The sequence below is a fragment of the Nelumbo nucifera genome, chromosome 2 (assembly GCF_055504915.1).
Source record: "Nelumbo nucifera cultivar China Antique chromosome 2, China Antique-T2T, whole genome shotgun sequence".
In the NCBI taxonomy this organism is placed as follows: Eukaryota; Viridiplantae; Streptophyta; class Magnoliopsida; order Proteales; family Nelumbonaceae; genus Nelumbo; species Nelumbo nucifera.
The window spans coordinates 6112941-6132427 of NC_142650.1; the positions used below are offsets into that span (position 1 = coordinate 6112941).

The 19487-nt window shown below is 36.3% G+C and overlaps 1 protein-coding gene across 3 annotated transcripts; it reads left to right on the forward strand.

Moving 5' to 3' along the window:
* Positions 1–14525: 14525 nt before the first annotated feature.
* Positions 14526–18778, forward strand: LOC104594736 (APETALA2-like protein 3). 3 transcript variants are annotated; one of them, XM_010255184.3, is made up of 10 exons: positions 14526–15877; positions 15978–16003; positions 16126–16156; positions 16249–16336; positions 16425–16570; positions 16818–16862; positions 16977–17080; positions 17194–17330; positions 17615–17731; positions 18306–18778. In XM_010255184.3, exons 1-10 carry the CDS (start codon positions 15285–15287, stop codon positions 18573–18575), a joined length of 1557 nt encoding a protein of 518 aa, XP_010253486.1. In that variant the 5' UTR covers positions 14526–15284; the 3' UTR covers positions 18576–18778. The 3 variants fall into 3 exon arrangements, with proteins under 3 accessions (XP_010253486.1, XP_010253487.1, XP_088755464.1); XM_010255185.2 differs by lacking the exon at positions 16818–16862; XM_088899338.1 differs by lacking the exons at positions 16818–16862; positions 17615–17731 and having other exon boundaries at positions 14534–15877.
* Positions 18779–19487: the final 709 nt, after the last annotated feature.

Here is a 19487-nt window from a genome sequence, read left to right on the forward strand (position 1 = left end):
AACGAAAAGATTCGAGGTTAAAGGACACGTGGCAACCTGCTACTGAAATGATGGATGAGGTTGGCAGGTTGCCTTTAATGGGAAAGAGATAACAGGATAAAGGGGCTTATGTGGCACTGAAGGGTTACCGTAAGAGGAAAAGTTCTATGTGAGGATGGACGGTGGATATTGTATTTCCCGTGATATATATTTATCATTTTTTTTTCTATCGAAGAAGGGACGTCTTTTGTTTTATTGGGTGGACTTTAATGGCAGGATGACGTGGCGTGTGTGCGTGACTTTTACGATGATGACTTCTACCACCTGAACTGAAATGTGTAAATTAAGGTTTCTTTAGCGATTAGCGACCATTCATCCATTAGTTTTTTTACTTTCTTTCTAATTTCTTTTCAACTTTTATTTGAAAGGAAACTACTCATATACAGTGGTCGTATTGATGATTACGCAACCGCTTACATCGATGACTCTCTATTATTTCCTTCTATTCAAATTTTCGAAAAAAGAAAAAAAAAATCTGATCTTCTTTTAACTCCTTGCATCCACAAGTAATGCAATTAATATGTGGCTTGATTTATTATATAAATCGTTTAAGAGGTCTGTTTTTTTGTACACGTGGCAAAATTTAAATCGTTTGCTGCTCTCCTCCACCAATCTCCATGTGCTTCTCAAGATATTACCGATGACCAACGGAGGTTGACTTTCCTCTAAATGCATTAAATTGTGAGTTTGACATGAATGAAATTGCGATTTTGGCCAAGTTTGAGAGTGCCTATTTAGAAATTTTTGGTGAAAAATCGATAGTATTTTTAAAATGATGGAGCGTCCCTATTCCAACTAGTTCGCAGGGTGGATAGATTTATTCTGTGTATCGAATGTATCAATATTTTCAACCTTATCAATAACTATTTATTTTGGATTTATTTTCTAAATGAAAATACAAATAAGTACTTATTGGTGTGGTTTCGATTTAAAACAAGTGTTTATTCAAATAAGTACTTATTTTTAAGTATTTTCAAATTTAGTCTTAAAGTCGCTTTAGGATTGAGTTACTTTGGTTGATACATTTTGAAGAAACTTTTAAGGTGTTTGACACTTGAGAGGGCCAAGACATTAAACTTCGACCTATCCTTAGGCTGTGTTTGGTTGCATTGCAAATTTATTTAAACTGATACAAAACTATGACAGTGCAAATGTTTTGGGTGTTAGGAACAGATTGGGCCTCTTTAACATTTATTGAGATTCGTTGACTAAGCCATTTTCAAGAAGTCATCGAAAATAGCTTCAGTGTGTGTAGAGTTGATTTCCCAGCTCATGTTAGCCCCTAATTTTCGCTTTCAAAGTTTTCTACCAAGAACAACTCCACAACCTTTCATGTGAGGGGCCTACCTTGCAATGCTAGAAGTCTAATTTTCCCTTTTTAAGTTTTCTAAGTTGCAATTGAAAATATTGCTCTAGCTTGTTGTCAATATATTGTAGGTAGAGGTCATGTCTCTTGTTGGTAAGATAATTGGTGGGTCTGGTCGGTTAATTAATGAAATTGACCATGAGGAGGTTGATGATTTTACAGTTAATCAGGTTCTTGACCAAAATGGATCGATTATGGAATTTCATGGCAAATAGTTATGCTATTCCTTGGATCAAAGAATCGAGCTAGGTGTTTTAATGAGGATTCTAATGGTCGGTTGATTTGGATTTGTAAATCGAATGGAAAATTTCTCTCTTAGCTTTGCAAGCTATCTAATTAGAGAGCGTGTGTTCATGTGGAAATCCATGCATGGTGCTATACTATGCAAGTGTGTTTGCTGTTGGACCCATACAACAGACACCTTTCATAATTTATTTGCTCCTGGAGTTATGGCACAAAAGGTTTTGGAACTACTTTTCTCAATCAAGATTTTAAAACTGAAATGGACAGGGAATCGTTCTAGTCTGTAGGGGCTGGTTTCAGGGCCGAATGGCTCAATTGTTCGCTTTGAATGAATGACCCGTTCTGACTTAAAAAAAAAAAAAAAACGACTAAAAACTATTGTACAGTTGAACAGTTTGACTATCAGGGTCAGTGGGTTGCTGATTAAATCAACATTTTTTTACTAAAAAAAAGTGATCTAAGGATGAAACTGAATTGGTTACCTGATCGATTGCCAGTTTTTCTGTTCTAATCGTCCATTCTGGTCTGATTTTGAAAACCATATTCTCAATTATTCAATGTCCACATCATTCCATCACAATATATTGTTGATCAAATTAAAAGTTGGAGACTTTGTAAAAAAAAAAAAATCTCAACTGATCTATCTCTCCCTCTCTCTCCTCTTGTTTTCTCTCTCTCTTGTTTTCTCATACGTGGTTTGTTCATTTTTAAATTAAAAACATAAAATATCACAATATAAGTCTTTGCATGGTTTAATTCTCTAATAAAATCTTTTGTTGACTTTCTCTCTCTCTCTCCAACAATTAATGTTTTGTAACTTCTCCTTTCTTCCATCAAATCTCTATTTCTCTCCTCTTATACCCCTTTAAATCCCTCTCATCAATCAACTCCTAATAAAAGATTGAAGAGATGGGTTTAATTCGGGTTAAAGCCAATCCTGAAAGCCGGAAACATGAACATGAACCTTGGGCAAGGACCCAAACCAAAGCCAAATCCAATACAACTTAGAATGGGCTTAATTAGGTGGAACATTAGCAGATTGTTTGTTGATGTTTGATAATCTTCTTATTCATGTAGTCTTCTGCCATTTTTATATCTTCTATCTTATTCAACTCAATGCATTGCATGCAAAACTTAAATAAACTAAGGAAACATTTGAGAGAGAGAGAGAATACAGTGAATGTGACATTCACATTTGCTTGGGCCCATCAAAGGTGAAAAACTCGTGTGGATAAAGGAACGGAAATTAAGGAGAATGTGAGTAAACATCTGTGCCAGTTTGGTTACGTTGGAGCTACTTTCCTTTCTTCTTCTTCTCAAAATCCCAAAGGCCAACATTGATATATATTTAATAATATAGAGTCCCATTCATCGGCTTTTAATATAGCAAAATTCTCAAGGAAAAACCATGGCGTCTCGGGTATGACAGCTTGCGGGATTTCGACACCAAACGACGTGTTTGGCTCTTGTCCACTCCAAAGTGCCACCTCATCTGCAATCCTTAAATTCAGATTTCAATGTCTCGTCTTATTTTCTTCATTTCATAAAATGTAATTTATAAGATGTCTACTTTGTCGTTTGAATAACAAATATTTTGCCAAATTTCATTCCTGAATTTTGACTTTTGTGTTGAACCGTTGATCCTATAAATAATGTATGGTTGTTGACATAATTAGGGGTGTCAATTGCATTGGATTTGGCCCAGCCCGATCCAATCCAATGTGAATTCACTTACAAGTGGATTGGACCTAATTCAGTCCAAATCCAATATAAATCAAATTCAATCTAATTTATTAAAATGTAAATGGATTGGATTGGATCCAATTCAAACCCAATGAAATATCAAAAATTATATAAAAAAAACAAAATATATAAAAAATTACAAAAATATATTAATATGAAGAAAATCTGAAAATTATAAAAATATACTCTTTTGTCATTGAAAAAAATATTTTTGTAAAAATGCTTTGATAAAAGTACTTTCATAAAAGTGCTTTCGTAAAAATACTTCTGTAGAAGTGTTTGTAAAAGTTCTTTTGTAAAAGTGCTTTCATATAAAAGTATTTTTATAAAAGTGCTTTCATAAAATTTCTTTTCATAAAATTACTTTCGCAAAAGTGGTTTCGTAAAAGCACTTCCATAAAGTGATTTTATGTTGGCTTCAGTTTTTATTGCTTTCAAATTGGACAAAAGTTTGGCCTTATGATCGGATTATTGGAAAGTTGGTTTAGATCCAATCCAGACCAATAAGAATATGGACCAATTTATTTTGGATTAGATCAATCCAATAATTATAATGAACTGTCTAAATCCGATTTGATAGGGTTTAAATCGGATTGGATCCAATCCAAAACCGATGGATTGACACCCCTAGTTGTTGTAAACCCCCTATGCTTTTGATTGTTTTTCTATTTTGATTTGCATAATAATAATGGTACGATACCAGAACTTGTGCATCTGTGCGGGGGTGTCCAAAATTAGGCTTCGAATATTGAGAGAAGTTATATTATAGATAAGGGAGACAAGTTTAAGGAAAAATCATTGTAAATTACTTTTAAAGTAGGCTTTAAACGAAAGATGCTCGTTTAAAGTGATTAATGGTAATTCCCAAATTCCTAGAGATTTATAGTTTGGGTTTACATGTTCTTAGAATTAATTAATTGTTAGCGGCTTGTTTGGTTTGATTTTCTTTTTGGGGCGATGGGCTTGAGGTGGTGAGGGAGAGTTATGAATGCTTAGATTATGGGGTAAGGTGAGGTAAGTCCCTTCCTGTTATTATAAATTTTCCTTTTGAAAATGGTTAATAAAATTTAAGGTGGCTACTCCTCCACAAGGAGTAAAGTTTGGGGCCTAAGAAAAAATAAAGAAGGCCCTCAAGGGCAAATCCTTTAATCAATTCCCAAAGTCTTTGTAATAATGGTGCTCACCGTTGGGTTAATTGCACCATAGATATATTTTTGAAATCGAACCAGTCCCACTAGTTTTTAGATTATGCTGAATTGAAACCAAACCAAATCAATTAGTTAACCAATAGATCAATTCAGTTTTTAACTGGTTCAAGTCTTCAGTTTTTCCATATTTATAATATATATTACAAATAAATATATTGTAAATAATATATAATATATCATAAATGTGTATATTATTTTATAAATATTATAAATGTATATAATATATACAACTATATATATCAATTGGTTAGGTTAACTGTTGGTTTTTTATAGGTTAACTTAAAATCAAATCGATCGGTTCAATTAATTGGATTTTTCAATTCAGTTTCATTGGTTCAGTTCGATTTTCTGGTTTTTTATCAACACCCCTGGTGCTAAGGGGTATATTATTAACTAATAAGGGAGAGTTTGATAATAATAACCACCTCCATGAATTTTGTTGAATTCTCATCGTTGGTGTACAACTTATACCTTAGGCTATGTTTGGTTTAAAGGAAAATTTAGAGAAAGGAAGGAAAAGGTCAAAAAACAAACCTTTACAACCCTTGTATTGGCTCCCCTGTCTTTCCCTTCCTTTCCCTACTTTTTCCTTCAAACCAAACATAGCCTAAGTTTATATAATCCATATTGGAGTACAGGCACAACCAAGCATAGGAAAAACTAACTCGATTATTTGATTGCCAATGGTTGCATATAACAGGTTGTAGAACTAAAGATAACGCCCCACACCAGTCATAAAATACATGGAACCCACAATACAGCCAAAGTGTTAAATTAATCCAATCTCATAAAACATATACATACACCCACACACATACAAATAAAACAGGGAAAACTAGAAGAAACATAAACTAATACACAGGTCCTCACCAAATCAACGCTACACTATCTAAACCCAAGAGTTCTTCCATCCTTGCAGATATTTGACTTAGCGATTTGCCTTCTTCCTTAAAACCTCTCTTATTTCATGTTATGTTAACATAAACGAATTTGATGTCTCCACCCAGGCAGTTGAATGATCGTATGGTAGAAAAAAAAAATTGATTCATTTCATATCAATGAAAACAAGAGTGGCAAATAAGGGTGAATCAACCATGGATTGATGCGACCAGGCTAATAACCACATATATAACACATCAAGATCATTTATCACGCGTGTGTCTTGTTTTGTTTTACTTGCAACTAGGAACGTGTTGTGTATTGATGGGAGTCGTAAAAAATTAAGGGTTTATACACGTACACGTGCATAGAATTTACACATAAGAGATAGACACCACTTATAACCCCAAAGCTTAAGCTATTAAGTGATAGGCCAGTCTTGTTTACTAGTACCTTGCAATTCTCATTCCTTTCCAATGTGAAACTCTCATACCCTATCCACACATGAATTCCAATAATCTCCCCCCTCACATGTAAGTATCTTCCAAATTGTTATTTCCATACACCCTCTTGAACAAAAATTATTATTACATTGCCAAGCTTGACATACACGAACAAAGAGCCCTTTGCTTAGGACCATAGGGGAGCCAACTATAGGGGGGTGGAGACATCATCATCATGGAAGATCAAATGCTTTTGCCAATTATTTGGCCATGGAGAAGACAACAAAGCCATGGGAGTCGACGTGCTTTTGTAAAACCTTGGGCTCTGATACTACTGTTGTGCATTGAGGAGAGTCGCTTAAAACCAAACACTTATATACATACACAAGTATAGGAGAGGACTTACATACAACTTACAAGAGATGAACACCACTAACAACCCAAAAACTTAACCTATTAGGTAATGGGCCACTCTTATATATAAATCCCTCGCACCCCTCATTCATTTCCAATACAAGACTCTCATACACTGATCACACATGAATCCTAACAAAATGTTTCTCAAAAAAGGGGATTTAATTACTCAAATGAAATATGAAAGGCCAGTGGCCCATAAGTCCAGAACCATTGCTTCAACATTGATTCTGGTATGGTTATCTCTTCTTGTCTTTCATTAAAATGATTTGTTTCTACTTGGACATAGACAAAATTTCAAACCACAATATATATATATATATATATATATATATTTATTTTCTTGTATTGTTTTTCCTTTTCAGTGAAATTCTTTCCGCAACATTAGATTTAAATCCAGCGGATTAACAACAATTGACATCAAAATCGATGGCTATACCAAACAACTTTGGAAGATAATGTCCAAATATCACTGCTCTCAATTTCTATGAGATTTCAATCATCCTATCAGTAACACTATCGCCCATCAACACTTATTAAACACAGCGCCGGTGCCATCAACTTTTTAATAAATGATGTGTCTATCACCACCAATTGGACTTAAATTTTCATGGGTGTGATCATATTATGAAAGTGTGTCTCCATGGCAATGATTTCCATCTGCCTTAAGCAATTCTCCACTCCACGCCAGCCATCAAAGTGACTCCCTGTGGATGACAGGGCCCTCAATTAGTGCTCTATTATATTATATAAAGGGAATCCATCTTATTGTAAAAGTGGGCATGATGAATAAATAGTTCAATTTCTTTACCAATTGCGTTACAATTATCATCACTATATATATATATATATATAATTGGATATCGTACAGTACTGACTTGTTCACTCCTGATTTTGTATGATTTGCCCTCGTACATAAAATATCATTAAAAAATATAAAATAAATCTTTAATCCATTTATTTTTCCATTTCCACATCCCTTTTCTTTTATTTCTCATGAAATTGAGCATACCACGGAACTAGTATTAAACTATTAATAAATGCCCTTTTGAGGCAACCATGCCACACATCTTACCACCAAAGGCAATAGACATAGACCGATCTACGTTGTCATGACGGTAAGAAATTCAACCCACTTAGATTTCTGAAATACTTCGAGGTATCATTCAAAATTGCTGTTTGATTTTTCAAAGTTGGCTTAACTAAAATAATAATCGTGTGGTCAATTTGAAATACATAAAGGTTTGACTCATAAATAATAGAGTTTTTAAATTCTATTAAAAATATGAGTCTAGTTTTAAAAAATCAATAGTCATTATAATAAAATAATCAATTTGATTAAAATGTCGAGAGAGAGAGAAAGAGAAAGAGAGAGAGAGAGGGGGGTGTCGGCTTAAAGGGTGATCCGCTCCCGCTCCAAATTCCAACCCATTGCCAATTGGCTTAGATTAGGGTCTATTTCATGGGATGGGGGTGGGTCAGCTCGGGTTTCGGTTGGACTCACAGATCGGTTGATATGATATCCTTGCTGTGATACCTCTAAATGAAATAATTAAAATAGTTAATGCCTATTCTAGTAATTTTACCAATCTTTAAGTCTTTTTCCACACGATCATTCATCTCCTCCTAGATTAATAAGACGGCAATTCCAAAAACCATGTGTTAAGAACTTCTTCTAGAAGTCCCACAGCGACTCCGGCACATCTCATTATTAATAAATGAGACAAAACTTCTAAATTATAATCATTGTTAGAAGGGTAAATTCCTTTAAACGTTTCTTTGTTTTTCAACAAGTCTTAAATCTTCCCACAACTTTGACCTTGACCTTCCCTTAAAATTTTTTCTTACCTTTAGGTTACGTTTAGATTAAAGGAAATGGTAAGAAAATCTATACAAGGTTTATAGAGGTTTTTTTATATTTTTCTTTCTTTTTTTTTCTTTTTTAAATCAAATACAGAGTCTTATTCATTTTTTGGATTTTGAAAGGATAGAAAGCTGGTTAATGGGATTTTGATTCTCATTGACCAAGATATTCACAAGAAGATGAATTTGTCAACACTTGGATGGGACAATATTATCCCTTTTAATAATGACTTTTAATGATTAAATTATCATTAATTTATTTATCTAAAAAATAAAAGAACATAAGTAAATACCTTTAAACCTCTCTTTACCCAATAATGGATTTGTTTATGCCATAACAAAATGAAATACTGAAATAATATTTGTTCATATTAAAAGTTTAAAGGTAAAATTATAATTAGGAAAAATATACTAACTTGGTAAAAAGAGTTAGTATGGACATAATAGACATTTAATGTCCCTCTCCACTTAAAAGTAACGGAAGGGTGTATAAAACTATAAATCCCTCGGTCCCCAAAAGTAAAGTCAGGAGAGGTTTAAGGGCAGGTCAAAGTTAAGGGGAGGCTTAAGGCCTTTTCAGAAAAGGGAAGCTTTAAAGGATTTATCCTGATCAAAAATGTACAACTCTTAAATGCCAAAAACACCCCGACAGTGACCCTAGGTCGGTCGATTGGCTACACCAGACCAGATCGAGGTGGACCATATCAGGAAGGACCGATTTCATTCAAGAATTAGGTCAATAATGCAACACATGCACAGCAGTCTCAAGACAAAACCCACAATTTGCTAATGAAATGGAACCCATATCGATAAAGATTAGGTTAGAACTTGACAAATATGCCAAAAGTCTTAAGACTATTGCAACGCATCAAAACAAACACTTTTAACATTTAGAACCCTAACATACCACCATGCTTCCGCAACCAATGTCTCAACAGTTTCACTCGTACAAATCTCACTCCAGTGATAGGTGGTAATCATTTCACTCTATTCCCAGTAGCCATTTCAATGACGGATTTCACTTTTCTCTATGTGTTTCACTTTAGAAGCGTTAAGACTGATGAAATGCATCAAGCTAAGAATTTCAAATTTGTAATAAAATCAGAAAAAAAAGTCCAGACTGATCCAACCCAATTCACATTGGCCAAGGGAAAACAAATTTATGATTTTTTCTTTTGTCTTTCTAATAGAGTAGTATCCCTCGAATATTTCTTTTTCTTTTTTAAGCTTATAATATTCAAATGACAAGGCGAGGAGACGCAACTAGCAAAAGGAGAGAGAGAAGAAGAAGATGAAGAATGTAACCATGAGCACCACGAGAGAACAATTCAAAAATCTCTAATGGACTCCCCTTTGATTTATAAATCAACTTCATCTATAAATATTGTAGGGCTGAGATAGGAAGGAATACAAATGCAAATATGTAGAATGCAAAACTTTATATTTTGTATGTATTTACACTGTACATATTTGCATTTGTACTCCTTCCAAACCGAGCTTAGGGAAAAATATTCATCCATACTCTTGTCATTAAAAGCAATTTAGATTTAGAATAATTAAAATGTGTTTAGAATGTTGAATTGAAGTAGGAATAGGAATTGAAGTTGAAATTCCAATTCAATTCCTACGCCTATAAGACTTCGGTAATGTATAAAGCAACGACCCTCTCCCCAAATTGTTGACCCATTACATCAAGTAATGAGATCAATATTAATAATTTAATAAAAACTAGGAAAGCATTAAATGGTAAAAGAGATCTATATGCCAATGGAATACAGATTTCTCATTCATCTAAATCAAGGTTTTTTATGTTTTTGCATTTAAAAAAAATATATATTCATTAGGAATTTTATGGGTCACGTTCGTTAAGGGTTTGGTTCAACTCGGACCTGCCAAGAAGAACTCGGATTCATTGTTCATAAAATGGTGCACACATTATATATTTACAACCACTTGCAACTGTTTATTGGGGATATTTTTATACTTGTATGTTTTTATTGATCAGGAGATATAACTAATGCATAGCTGCAAGTGGCTGCAAGTATAGTGTGAATACCATTTTGTGAGCACTAAATTTGATCTCTTAGATGAAATGTAATACAAAACCCAATACATGATGCCAACAATGTCTCAACCAGCCATTGTAGTCGTACATTGGGAACATCTCTCCATGAATGACAAAAGAAATATTCCTAATACATAGTGGCTGTAGTAGCATGTTGGAACATAATTGGAAGCGTTTTGTTGGTAGCATATCCTTATCTGGTCAAAGGCTCACAGAGGTCAACCCCCCCAACATCAAACCTAACCCCAAGCTCAATAAAGCCAACGGGATACTCAACCTTATAGCATCAAGACAAATTTACAATTTAGTTTGATCCATTCATGTTACAAGGTAGCCCTTAGACTAGAGAGTTTTTTTCTTCAGACAAATGCCATATTGTTTTAAAGAAAGAACATCTAAGAAGTGGATTACTCCCACTCTCAAACAAAAGTTTATCTCCTATCAAATTGAATTATTTAGACACGTGTTTACCCACTCTCAAAAATCAATTAATGAGTTTGGTTCAATTTCATAATTTAAACAAAACATCCATTATAAAACTTTCAAATTAAATAAATCATTATAGAAAATATCAAATAATCTGTTTAATTATTTAAAAAAAAACTTCAAGATAAATATACCATATAAATGATAAATCAGTCAAGCATGAAATGATATGTACGTGTAGTTTCCCGTTGCCACATACTTACTACGTGGTCATCCTAAAATAATACAAAGACCCCCAATACTATGGGGTTAGTGACAAAGACCCGCTTGCACTTTTTTTGTGACAAAGACCCCCCTAAACTTTGGCCGTTAAACAAAGACCCCCCTCCATTAACGTTCCATCAATTAATTTCTAAAAATATTCTCGTTTGAGTGTTTAAAATTTTAAATGCCCAAATTACCCTTTTATAATTAAGGTGGCGTTCGGTAGTATGTATATATCGTGGACGGGACCGTTTTTGTCTCATCCATGGTAAAATATGGTGTTTTGCTAAGTGTGATGGTCCTCGCCCACAAAATAGCATGGATAGGGATGGACCACACTCCAATTTATTGTCCACAGTATTTTCTCGTGGATGGTCCATACTATGGTATGGACAATTTGTGGAAAGGTTTCAGTGTAAAGCACCTACGTTACATTGGTCCAATTACTATCATTTTATTTAATCTTTTAATAATTTTTAATATTTTATCAATATAATTTTAATGTTAATTCTAGCACAAGTCCGACGGTTCTCCTTCTCAACTTTTTTTTCATTATTTAAATATTAATTTGTAATATTTTTATCAATAAAATATTATTTTTTAATATTTAAAATAATATTTTTTTTAATTATTTAAAAATGCAATTGTTGTCTACATATTGATGCCTTTTTTCAATTTATTTATTATATAAAATGCAAAAATTAGATATTTATGATCGACTGTATAGATCTCCCATAAAATGTATAAGAGATACATGGAATCAAAAAGTATAGTATGGATCACACCATACTGCCACCGTGGGTGTGGATTCATCTAATCCACACAACTTATCTACAATTAAAACAACTGTGGACTATAGTATGCTATAAATTGGTCCCTACTACAAGGTGTGGTATGGACCAATCCACACCCACCAATTTATCATCAACACTACAGAACACCTCCTAATTGAGCCAAACCTTATGTTGCTCAAGCAGACAATACTTTTAAATGCTTTGGTGAATTCTATCAATGGAAATGAGGGAGACAAGTATTCTGGATCAAATACAAAAACAATCTTACAAATATTGTCAAGGCAAATCTCTGGAGGATATCTTATAGATTGATCAGGAACTTCTTTATGGCGATCATTGAGAGATTATGGCTCTATAACTAAAAATGCAGCATTCGAATCCATGGACGTAGAAACAAAGAGTAATGATCTAGAAGACAGAAGAGAAAGGGACAACGATACCTCCAACAAGAAAAGAACGACTTGACCTTCCGATTGAAATCTGACAATCCGCCTACATCCAGAATTGAGAAAGGTTTCATGTAATTGCTCATCAATTTGATGGAACTGGTTCATAGCCACCGATAACTACTCGTGTGAACCCGAAAGCTGCATTTAATAATTCAACTACGGCTGGAATTAGGCATGCGGATGATCAATAAATACGAAAATAGACATGGATGTTGAACTGAGAAACGGGGCCGTGCTAGGTTAGTTCAGTACGTACTTGAGTTCAAGTGTTCAATAGATAGGTCGATTTGATTAAAACACTAAAACCAATGATATCTATAAAAGAGCGAATGCCCCTTATTTCTATAATTTTTATTGGATATTTTCTGCCTCCTTTGTCTAAGGATACAATGGACATAAAGAGGAAAGTGTCCATGAATTATAAATAATTTTGTCTTAGAGATAGTGTCACGTGTAAATGCACATACACATTTATTAATATATCAAAATGTCCCAAAATTTCCAAATCAATGCGGTCAATTCCACTCGTACTATATATGAACTTGTGGGCACAACCTGATTGAACTTATTTTATTCAGCTTCACCTTGCAGTTGCACAAAGCAGGTTGCAGATTCTTTGGAGACATGTATAAGATATATGTTACTTTCTTGTAAACGATCCGTTGTGGATAAATACTTAAAAGTGTGGTGAGATGAATAAGAAATATATGAGAGATTCAATAATTGGCGTACAAAGTGGTTCTTGAATTTTCTTTTCTTGTAAAGCAAGAGAAAAGAGCTCCATAAAACTTTGCATATGGTGCAACTTAACCCCTCCACATCTCCCTTAATTTCTTGACGTCAATGCTGTTCTGCAATTTGTTTACCTTCTCTGGATTGATGACTTGTATTAATACCAAGATGTTAATGTCCCTTGCCATTTCTCAAGTGTCTTTGATTATTGGGTCGATCTTCCATGGAATGGTTATACTTTGTCTTGATTCTGTCTGTTGAGAAGCTTAGATTATTAATCATCCATTCAATTTATCACAACAAAAGTTTAGAGGGGTCTTTGTTACAAATTAAAGTATAAGAATCAATATTTGTCATAATACAAGAGGGAGTCTTTGTAATTTATCCAAAAAAATAAAACATAGCATGATAGCAAAACAAATGCATAGAGGAAATAAGGAAAATTACTAAATAAGGAGGATCTATTTTCGAGTTTCGCAAACTTGGTTCGTAACGGTAACAGGGGTCAGAAAATTGGTGGGCCCATACGTAGGAGTAGGGAAGCGATAAGATCAAAAGGCATGGATGGATCAAATATTCTGGTTATCATAGGGAAGTAGACACATTGGTCCCAGCGAAAGGACCATTTATTGGCATGTTTAACATTGGTGTAACATGATTTGACATCTGGCGACTCTTTCTTCGCCCACGTGGTTCCTCTGATTGGATGGTTTCTGCGTACTGTTTTCTAACACGTGTCATTATTCCAATTATATAATCCCATGCCACCTAATTTTTTGTTTTTATTTGGCCAAAATTTTTCGACACAAGATCAGAAGATGCTCGATGAGAACACCATTGGGACCCACCATTTAGTGGGTCCATCCCTTCCGACTCTGTTCTGGCCCCCAAAAAACAATCTTGACACGTGGAGATCTGAGCGTAATTGGTTGGTTTTAACTGTGGTAGACGCTCGATGATGGGTCCCATCAAGGAAACCTACACGGCTAGAGGACAATGATGGTGTGATATTATTATGGCACAGTATTTTCTGACCTGGTTAGTCTGGACTGTCGCCGGAAATCAACTGATCATATGATCAAGAAAATCTGATTTTTGCTATTTTTGGCCTCCGATCTCTACAACTACACCTATACATCTGCTTAGGCGTTCATGTCATTAGGACCATAGTACGCCAGTCAGGCTAACTCGCGCTCGGAGCGCATTATTTATTTATAAAAGGTCAACAAATTCTTTTTCCTCTTTTATTTCTTGACCCGGAACAAAAGGTCAACAGATATTTAGGATAAGCAGCAGAAAAACCTAGAACACCGTGAGACCGGAAGAAACGGTAATGACATGTTCTTTTGATAAAAGATATTTAATCAAGAAGGTGTAAAAAGTGAAAAAAGGAGGGCGTAAAAGTAGTTAGAGAAAATTGGGGAGTGGAATACAACTAAAAATATGCTACAACCTACATACATGATGTTCTTTCACACGTCCCATCTGGTCCGGAGTTGGACCTGACCGGCTGTTCCTTTTGCCCGTTGCCCTTCGGCCGGTCGGCCCTCTCTCTCTAATCTGTATTAGGCTATTAGCCCTGCCTCAATGCTTCCTTACTCTCCATAAATGATAAACCAACAACGTTATCTCTTTTTTTTTTTTTCTGTTTTTTCTTTTTCAAAATTTCGAGCTTCGGTTTCTCTCTTCTATAAGTATTTTCAGTTCTATGGCCGTTTGTTACTAAGTTCTGTCTCCTCCTTCCCAGGAACCCGACAGACAGACGGTCGTGATTTCTCCCCCAACGATCATCTTCAACCCAATATGATCAACGCTTCTTTTTCCTCTCTCTGAGTAAAAGAGAAATGCGTCCGTCTGTGCGAAATAAGGCTTCACACTCTTCTTACTCAGTTACTTCTCCGGCCAGAGTCGCCGGCTGTTGCCTACTATAACTTATTGGTTCGATACCCTCCAGCATCATCAGTTTATCTCTTATCTGGCTTCACTCCTTTTTTTTATTTTGCTTTCGATCGTATTTCTTCTCGTGTCTGTTCGATCGTCTCTCTGACTTGAATTTTTGTGCGCCCACCGAACTCTGTTTTTTTTGTATATGTATTTCTCAATTGTTAAGTTTATTGTCTGGAATAGTCCTCTAAATGCGCTGTAGAAGGATAGAAGTAACAGAGATTTCTGGGTGTCGAAGAGCTAATGTTCCTTAGACGCCTCTCTGCTTTACCTGCTCTGGCTCTTCTTCATCAGATACACATATAAACACCCTTTCGGAGTTTTCTTGGCTTAAGGACGCAAGATCAATCGAAGAAGGAAAGAGACAAAGTACAAGTAAACCACATAAATTGTTGACGAATTGGAAGCCGTGATGTTGGATCTTAACGTTGTTTCCGCTGATTCGACCTGCGATGGAGATAGGGTGATGATTGGCAAGCTTCCGGTGGTTTCCGGCGGCCAAATGGACGATTCCGGCTCCTCGAATTCCTCCGTTGTCAATGCTGATGCTTCGAGTAACGGAGGAGATGATGATTCCTGTTCAATTCACGACAGGCGTCCTGGCGGCGGCGATCTCTTCGCCTTCAGCTTTGATATTCTGAAAAAAGAGGCTGCTGCCGATGAGGACGACGACGACGAAGGTGAATCAGAGAACGGTAATATGACGTTGCCGAGTGGTTTCGTTACGAGGCAGCTCTTCCCGGTCACAGCGGACGGAGGACGAGGAGTAGCTGCTGGGGATGCTGGCTCCCGTTTAGGGCCGTCTTCCTCTTCCTCTTCTCGGCCGCATTGGGTGGATCTGTCATTCTGCCAACCGGACACCGGTGGCCAGCCGGGGATGAAGGTCTTGCACCAGCAGCAGCAACCGCAGGTCAAGAAGAGTCGTCGTGGGCCCAGGTCTCGAAGTTCTCAGTATCGGGGAGTTACATTTTATCGGAGGACTGGGAGATGGGAGTCCCATATCTGGTAGGCACAAGCTGCCCATTTGCTAATTCGTCCATTCCTAGTTGATTCTTTTCTGGCTCCTCTGTAATTTTCCACAATTTCTCGTTTTCTCTTTGTTCAGGGATTGCGGAAAACAAGTGTATCTGGGTATGGAATTAATCTCTCTTTTTGGTTAAATATCATCCCTTACTAGTGTGAGGGATGTTTTTTCTTAACTCCACGTTATTACCATTAGTGATGATTGATGAATTTTGTTTTGGGCTTCTTAGGTGGATTTGATACTGCGCACGCTGCTGCGAGGTAAGCCTGTTTTCGGATTGAACGCTGAGATTGACTGCTTGTTTTTACAATTTGGACTCACATGGTCGATATCTGGTGATTGTTGCTTTCAGGGCATACGATCGAGCTGCTATCAAATTCCGTGGAGTTGATGCGGATATCAATTTTACTCTCAGCGATTACGACGAAGATCTGAAACAGGTGGGATAGGCATTGCTCACAGAATCTCAACTATACTCGCAATTTTTTTGAATGATGCGGTGTTTATGTTTCTTTTGTTGATTCTCAGATGAGGAACCTTACCAAGGAAGAATTTGTGCATATTCTTCGACGCCAAAGCACCGGATTTTCAAGAGGAAGCTCAAAATACAGAGGGGTGACGTTGCATAAATGTGGTCGGTGGGAAGCTCGAATGGGGCAGTTCCTTGGGAAGAAGTAAGACATCCATGAAATGAAATTACATCTTCGTATTACTTTATGCATCTAAGATTAAGTGGTGATTAGATAGTCTTTAAAAAGAAGTTCTGATAACTTGTCTATGGAGGAAATCTTTCCTCATGGAAAACATCTCCAAGATGCCTAATTCATGGCAGAGAGATAGGAAGAGAAAAAAAAAAAGCAAATGAAAGTGCTTGAGAACCGGGAGTGTTTTCATCAGTAAGAATGCAATGCTTGCTTGCAGGTATATATATCTTGGGCTATTCGACAGCGAAATAGAAGCCGCAAGGTCCTACTTATTATGCATTTCCCTCTCTCTGATACTGAATTTCTTACCCTGAATTCTCAACCTCAGTAGGGTTCCATCCAACTCGAATCTCCATTTTGATTTTCTGGAAATCAGGGCTTATGACAAGGCAGCTATCAAGTGCAATGGAAGGGAAGCAGTGACCAACTTCGAGCCCAGCACCTATGAAGGAGAGATATCCTCTGACGCTGATAATGGAGGTATTGTTTAGAACTGTTTAATTTGAACGAATATTACTTGTCACCCAAAGAGTCTCTATCGAGTGATATTTGTTAACCAATACATGATTAGCTTCCTTGTGCTTTTGATGCAGGCAACGGTCACATTCTTGATCTGAACTTAGGTATATCTCCCCCATCTTTTATGGATGGCCCTAAGGGGAATGAAAGTGTGGGGGGATTCTGTCTTCATTGTGAGCCTGGTGACATTCCTGACACAAGGAGAACAAGGGTAATTATCTGAATTCAGACTTGAATTTATCTCCTTGTTTCTAACAATTCAATTAGGGAACAAAATCACTAGTTGCTGACAAATCTGTCTTAGGTGATCTTTTTCTGGTATCATCTCCATATATTTAAGTAAGGACTCTATTAAAAGCCAAATGTCTTGAGAATTATAGAGCAAGAGTCGTTTGTCTTTGCCTTTGGATAGATGTAGAATAGTATAGAAGGTCAATTTAGTGTGTTAGTCTAAATAGGGTTGATGGTTTATCTCCTCTTTGTTGCTTCCCATAGATGGAGAACCTTCCTTCAGCGACAGTGGGTGGTCAAGCCTCGCATGGCCCAGCGATGGCATCAGAGAACCCTCCCATCTTGACTGGTGTATGTCCTAGTTACTTTCCCAATCATGAGGTAATATATCTTCTTTCTAATAATCTAGCATCTGCATTTCTCCATAAAAGTCAATGAGCACAAGTTCCGCCCGTTGTCTGTCTATGAAAAGATTATGAAAAGGATCTTGAACTTCAGGTTCACCCTAGTTTGAAACTTAGGTTGGGTTTCTTTATTAGTTAGTTATTGGTGACTGGTGAGATATATAGGATTAATCTTAGCTTCCAGCCCACTGTTGTAACTAAGTTGATTTTCATAACTTGCTAATCTAGCCGTGGCAGTTGGAACACCTAACTAACTTGTTAAATGTTGGGGTTTTTAAGCAATCTTTTGGTACAGATTCCCAGTTGGTTAAGCTGAAAACATGGAAATTTCTCTAAAAAACTTCTATGGAGTCCTTCTGTGTATATTTAGTAAATGGCTCTTGGGCTGCTTTGGAGAAAAACCTAGTTCATTTTTATTACTGTTGATGGATTGTTGTTTAGTTTGCAGCATTTCATGAGAATTATTTTCTTATTGATTAGTACTAGTAGGGTGGTTTGTCCATGGTGAATGGCAAGGAAAATAACAGCACTGCCGTTTATGTTGTTGGCAGGAAAGAATGGCAGAGAAGAGGGCCGAAGTAGGATCGCTTGGACTCTCCAACTGGGCATGGCAAATGCACGGCCACAGCGGAGGCACTGCAACCCCAATGCCACTGTTTTCTACTGCAGCATCATCAGGATTCTCATCTTCTACAGCCAATGCTTCATCAGCTGCCCTTCCTCCACCACCCCCTTTGAATACATCCCACCAACACTATTATCCTCCTAATCCCACAAATCCCATGGCCAACACGTCTCACTTCTTTTATTACAGGAGCTGAAAACAACAGACATAGTCCGTCTGCTCAGACATAGGTGGATGGGCAAACAAAACAAACTCGAGCATGTTAGTTTTTTTTTTTATTTTTTTTAATTGATTCACGAATGTTTTTTTTATATTAATACAATTATTATACATGCCCAATTAAGACCAAGATCTGGCATGTAACTTAATTCCTTGACAAATTGGTCTCTTCTTGATTCATATGCTCTTAATCTTTATTCTTTTTTAGTGACTGTAGACTGTTAAGAGCTCTGCCCAGTGCCCAGGTCCATCTTTTATTGCGTTTGGATTCTTGGGACTTAATGAGGATGCTCTTATATCTTGTTCTGTTTTTTATTTTCCCCACAAACAAGAAGCTCATTGGATTGGTTGTGATTTGTGAAGTAAACCCCGAATTCCTGGGCTTTACCTTTTTGCTGTACGTGAATCACTGTTCTGCTGCAAGGGGAAAGCACACACACACACAGGCTACAGAGGAACTGGGGTGTGTCATGTGGTTGGGGGACTTCGGTTTGGGTTCAGTCAGAGTCGGTATTGTAAAAATCTTTAAGTAGCATGAAAAGCCTGTCAGGAACCAAACACGAATAGGGGAAGAAAGAAGGAAAAGAGGATTCCAGTCTCCAGTCCAGGCATGTAAAAAAGATTGTTTTCAGACTTTTTCTATCTTCTTCTTCACCAGTCTATTTTCTCTCAAGCCTTGAAGTGAAAGGCAAAAAAAAAAAAAAAGCCATGGCCCTGGCTTTGGCTTTGAATGTTGGGGTCCCAACTCCCAAACAGGATTGATCTGAGGCCTAATAGTAATTATAATTATTACATTTTAACCTCGACGGAGTACATGTACCATCTAAGCTATACACATTGTTCATTGTTGAGTTGAGTAGGGCCTATGGAATGGACAATTTACTGTCCT

What these genes read in the sequence shown, in the direction of transcription:
- LOC104594736 (XM_010255184.3), top strand. Translation starts at nt 15,285, where the DNA reads ATGTTGGATCTTAACGTTGTTTCCGCTGATTCGACCTGCGATGGAGAT. An exon ending in AGATGGGAGTCCCATATCTG is followed by an intron (nt 15,878 to 15,977) that starts GTAGGCACAAGC and finishes CTCTTTGTTCAG; the next exon opens with GGATTGCGGAAAACAAGTGT. An exon ending in GTTACTTTCCCAATCATGAG is followed by an intron (nt 17,732 to 18,305) that starts GTAATATATCTT and finishes TGTTGTTGGCAG; the next exon opens with GAAAGAATGGCAGAGAAGAG.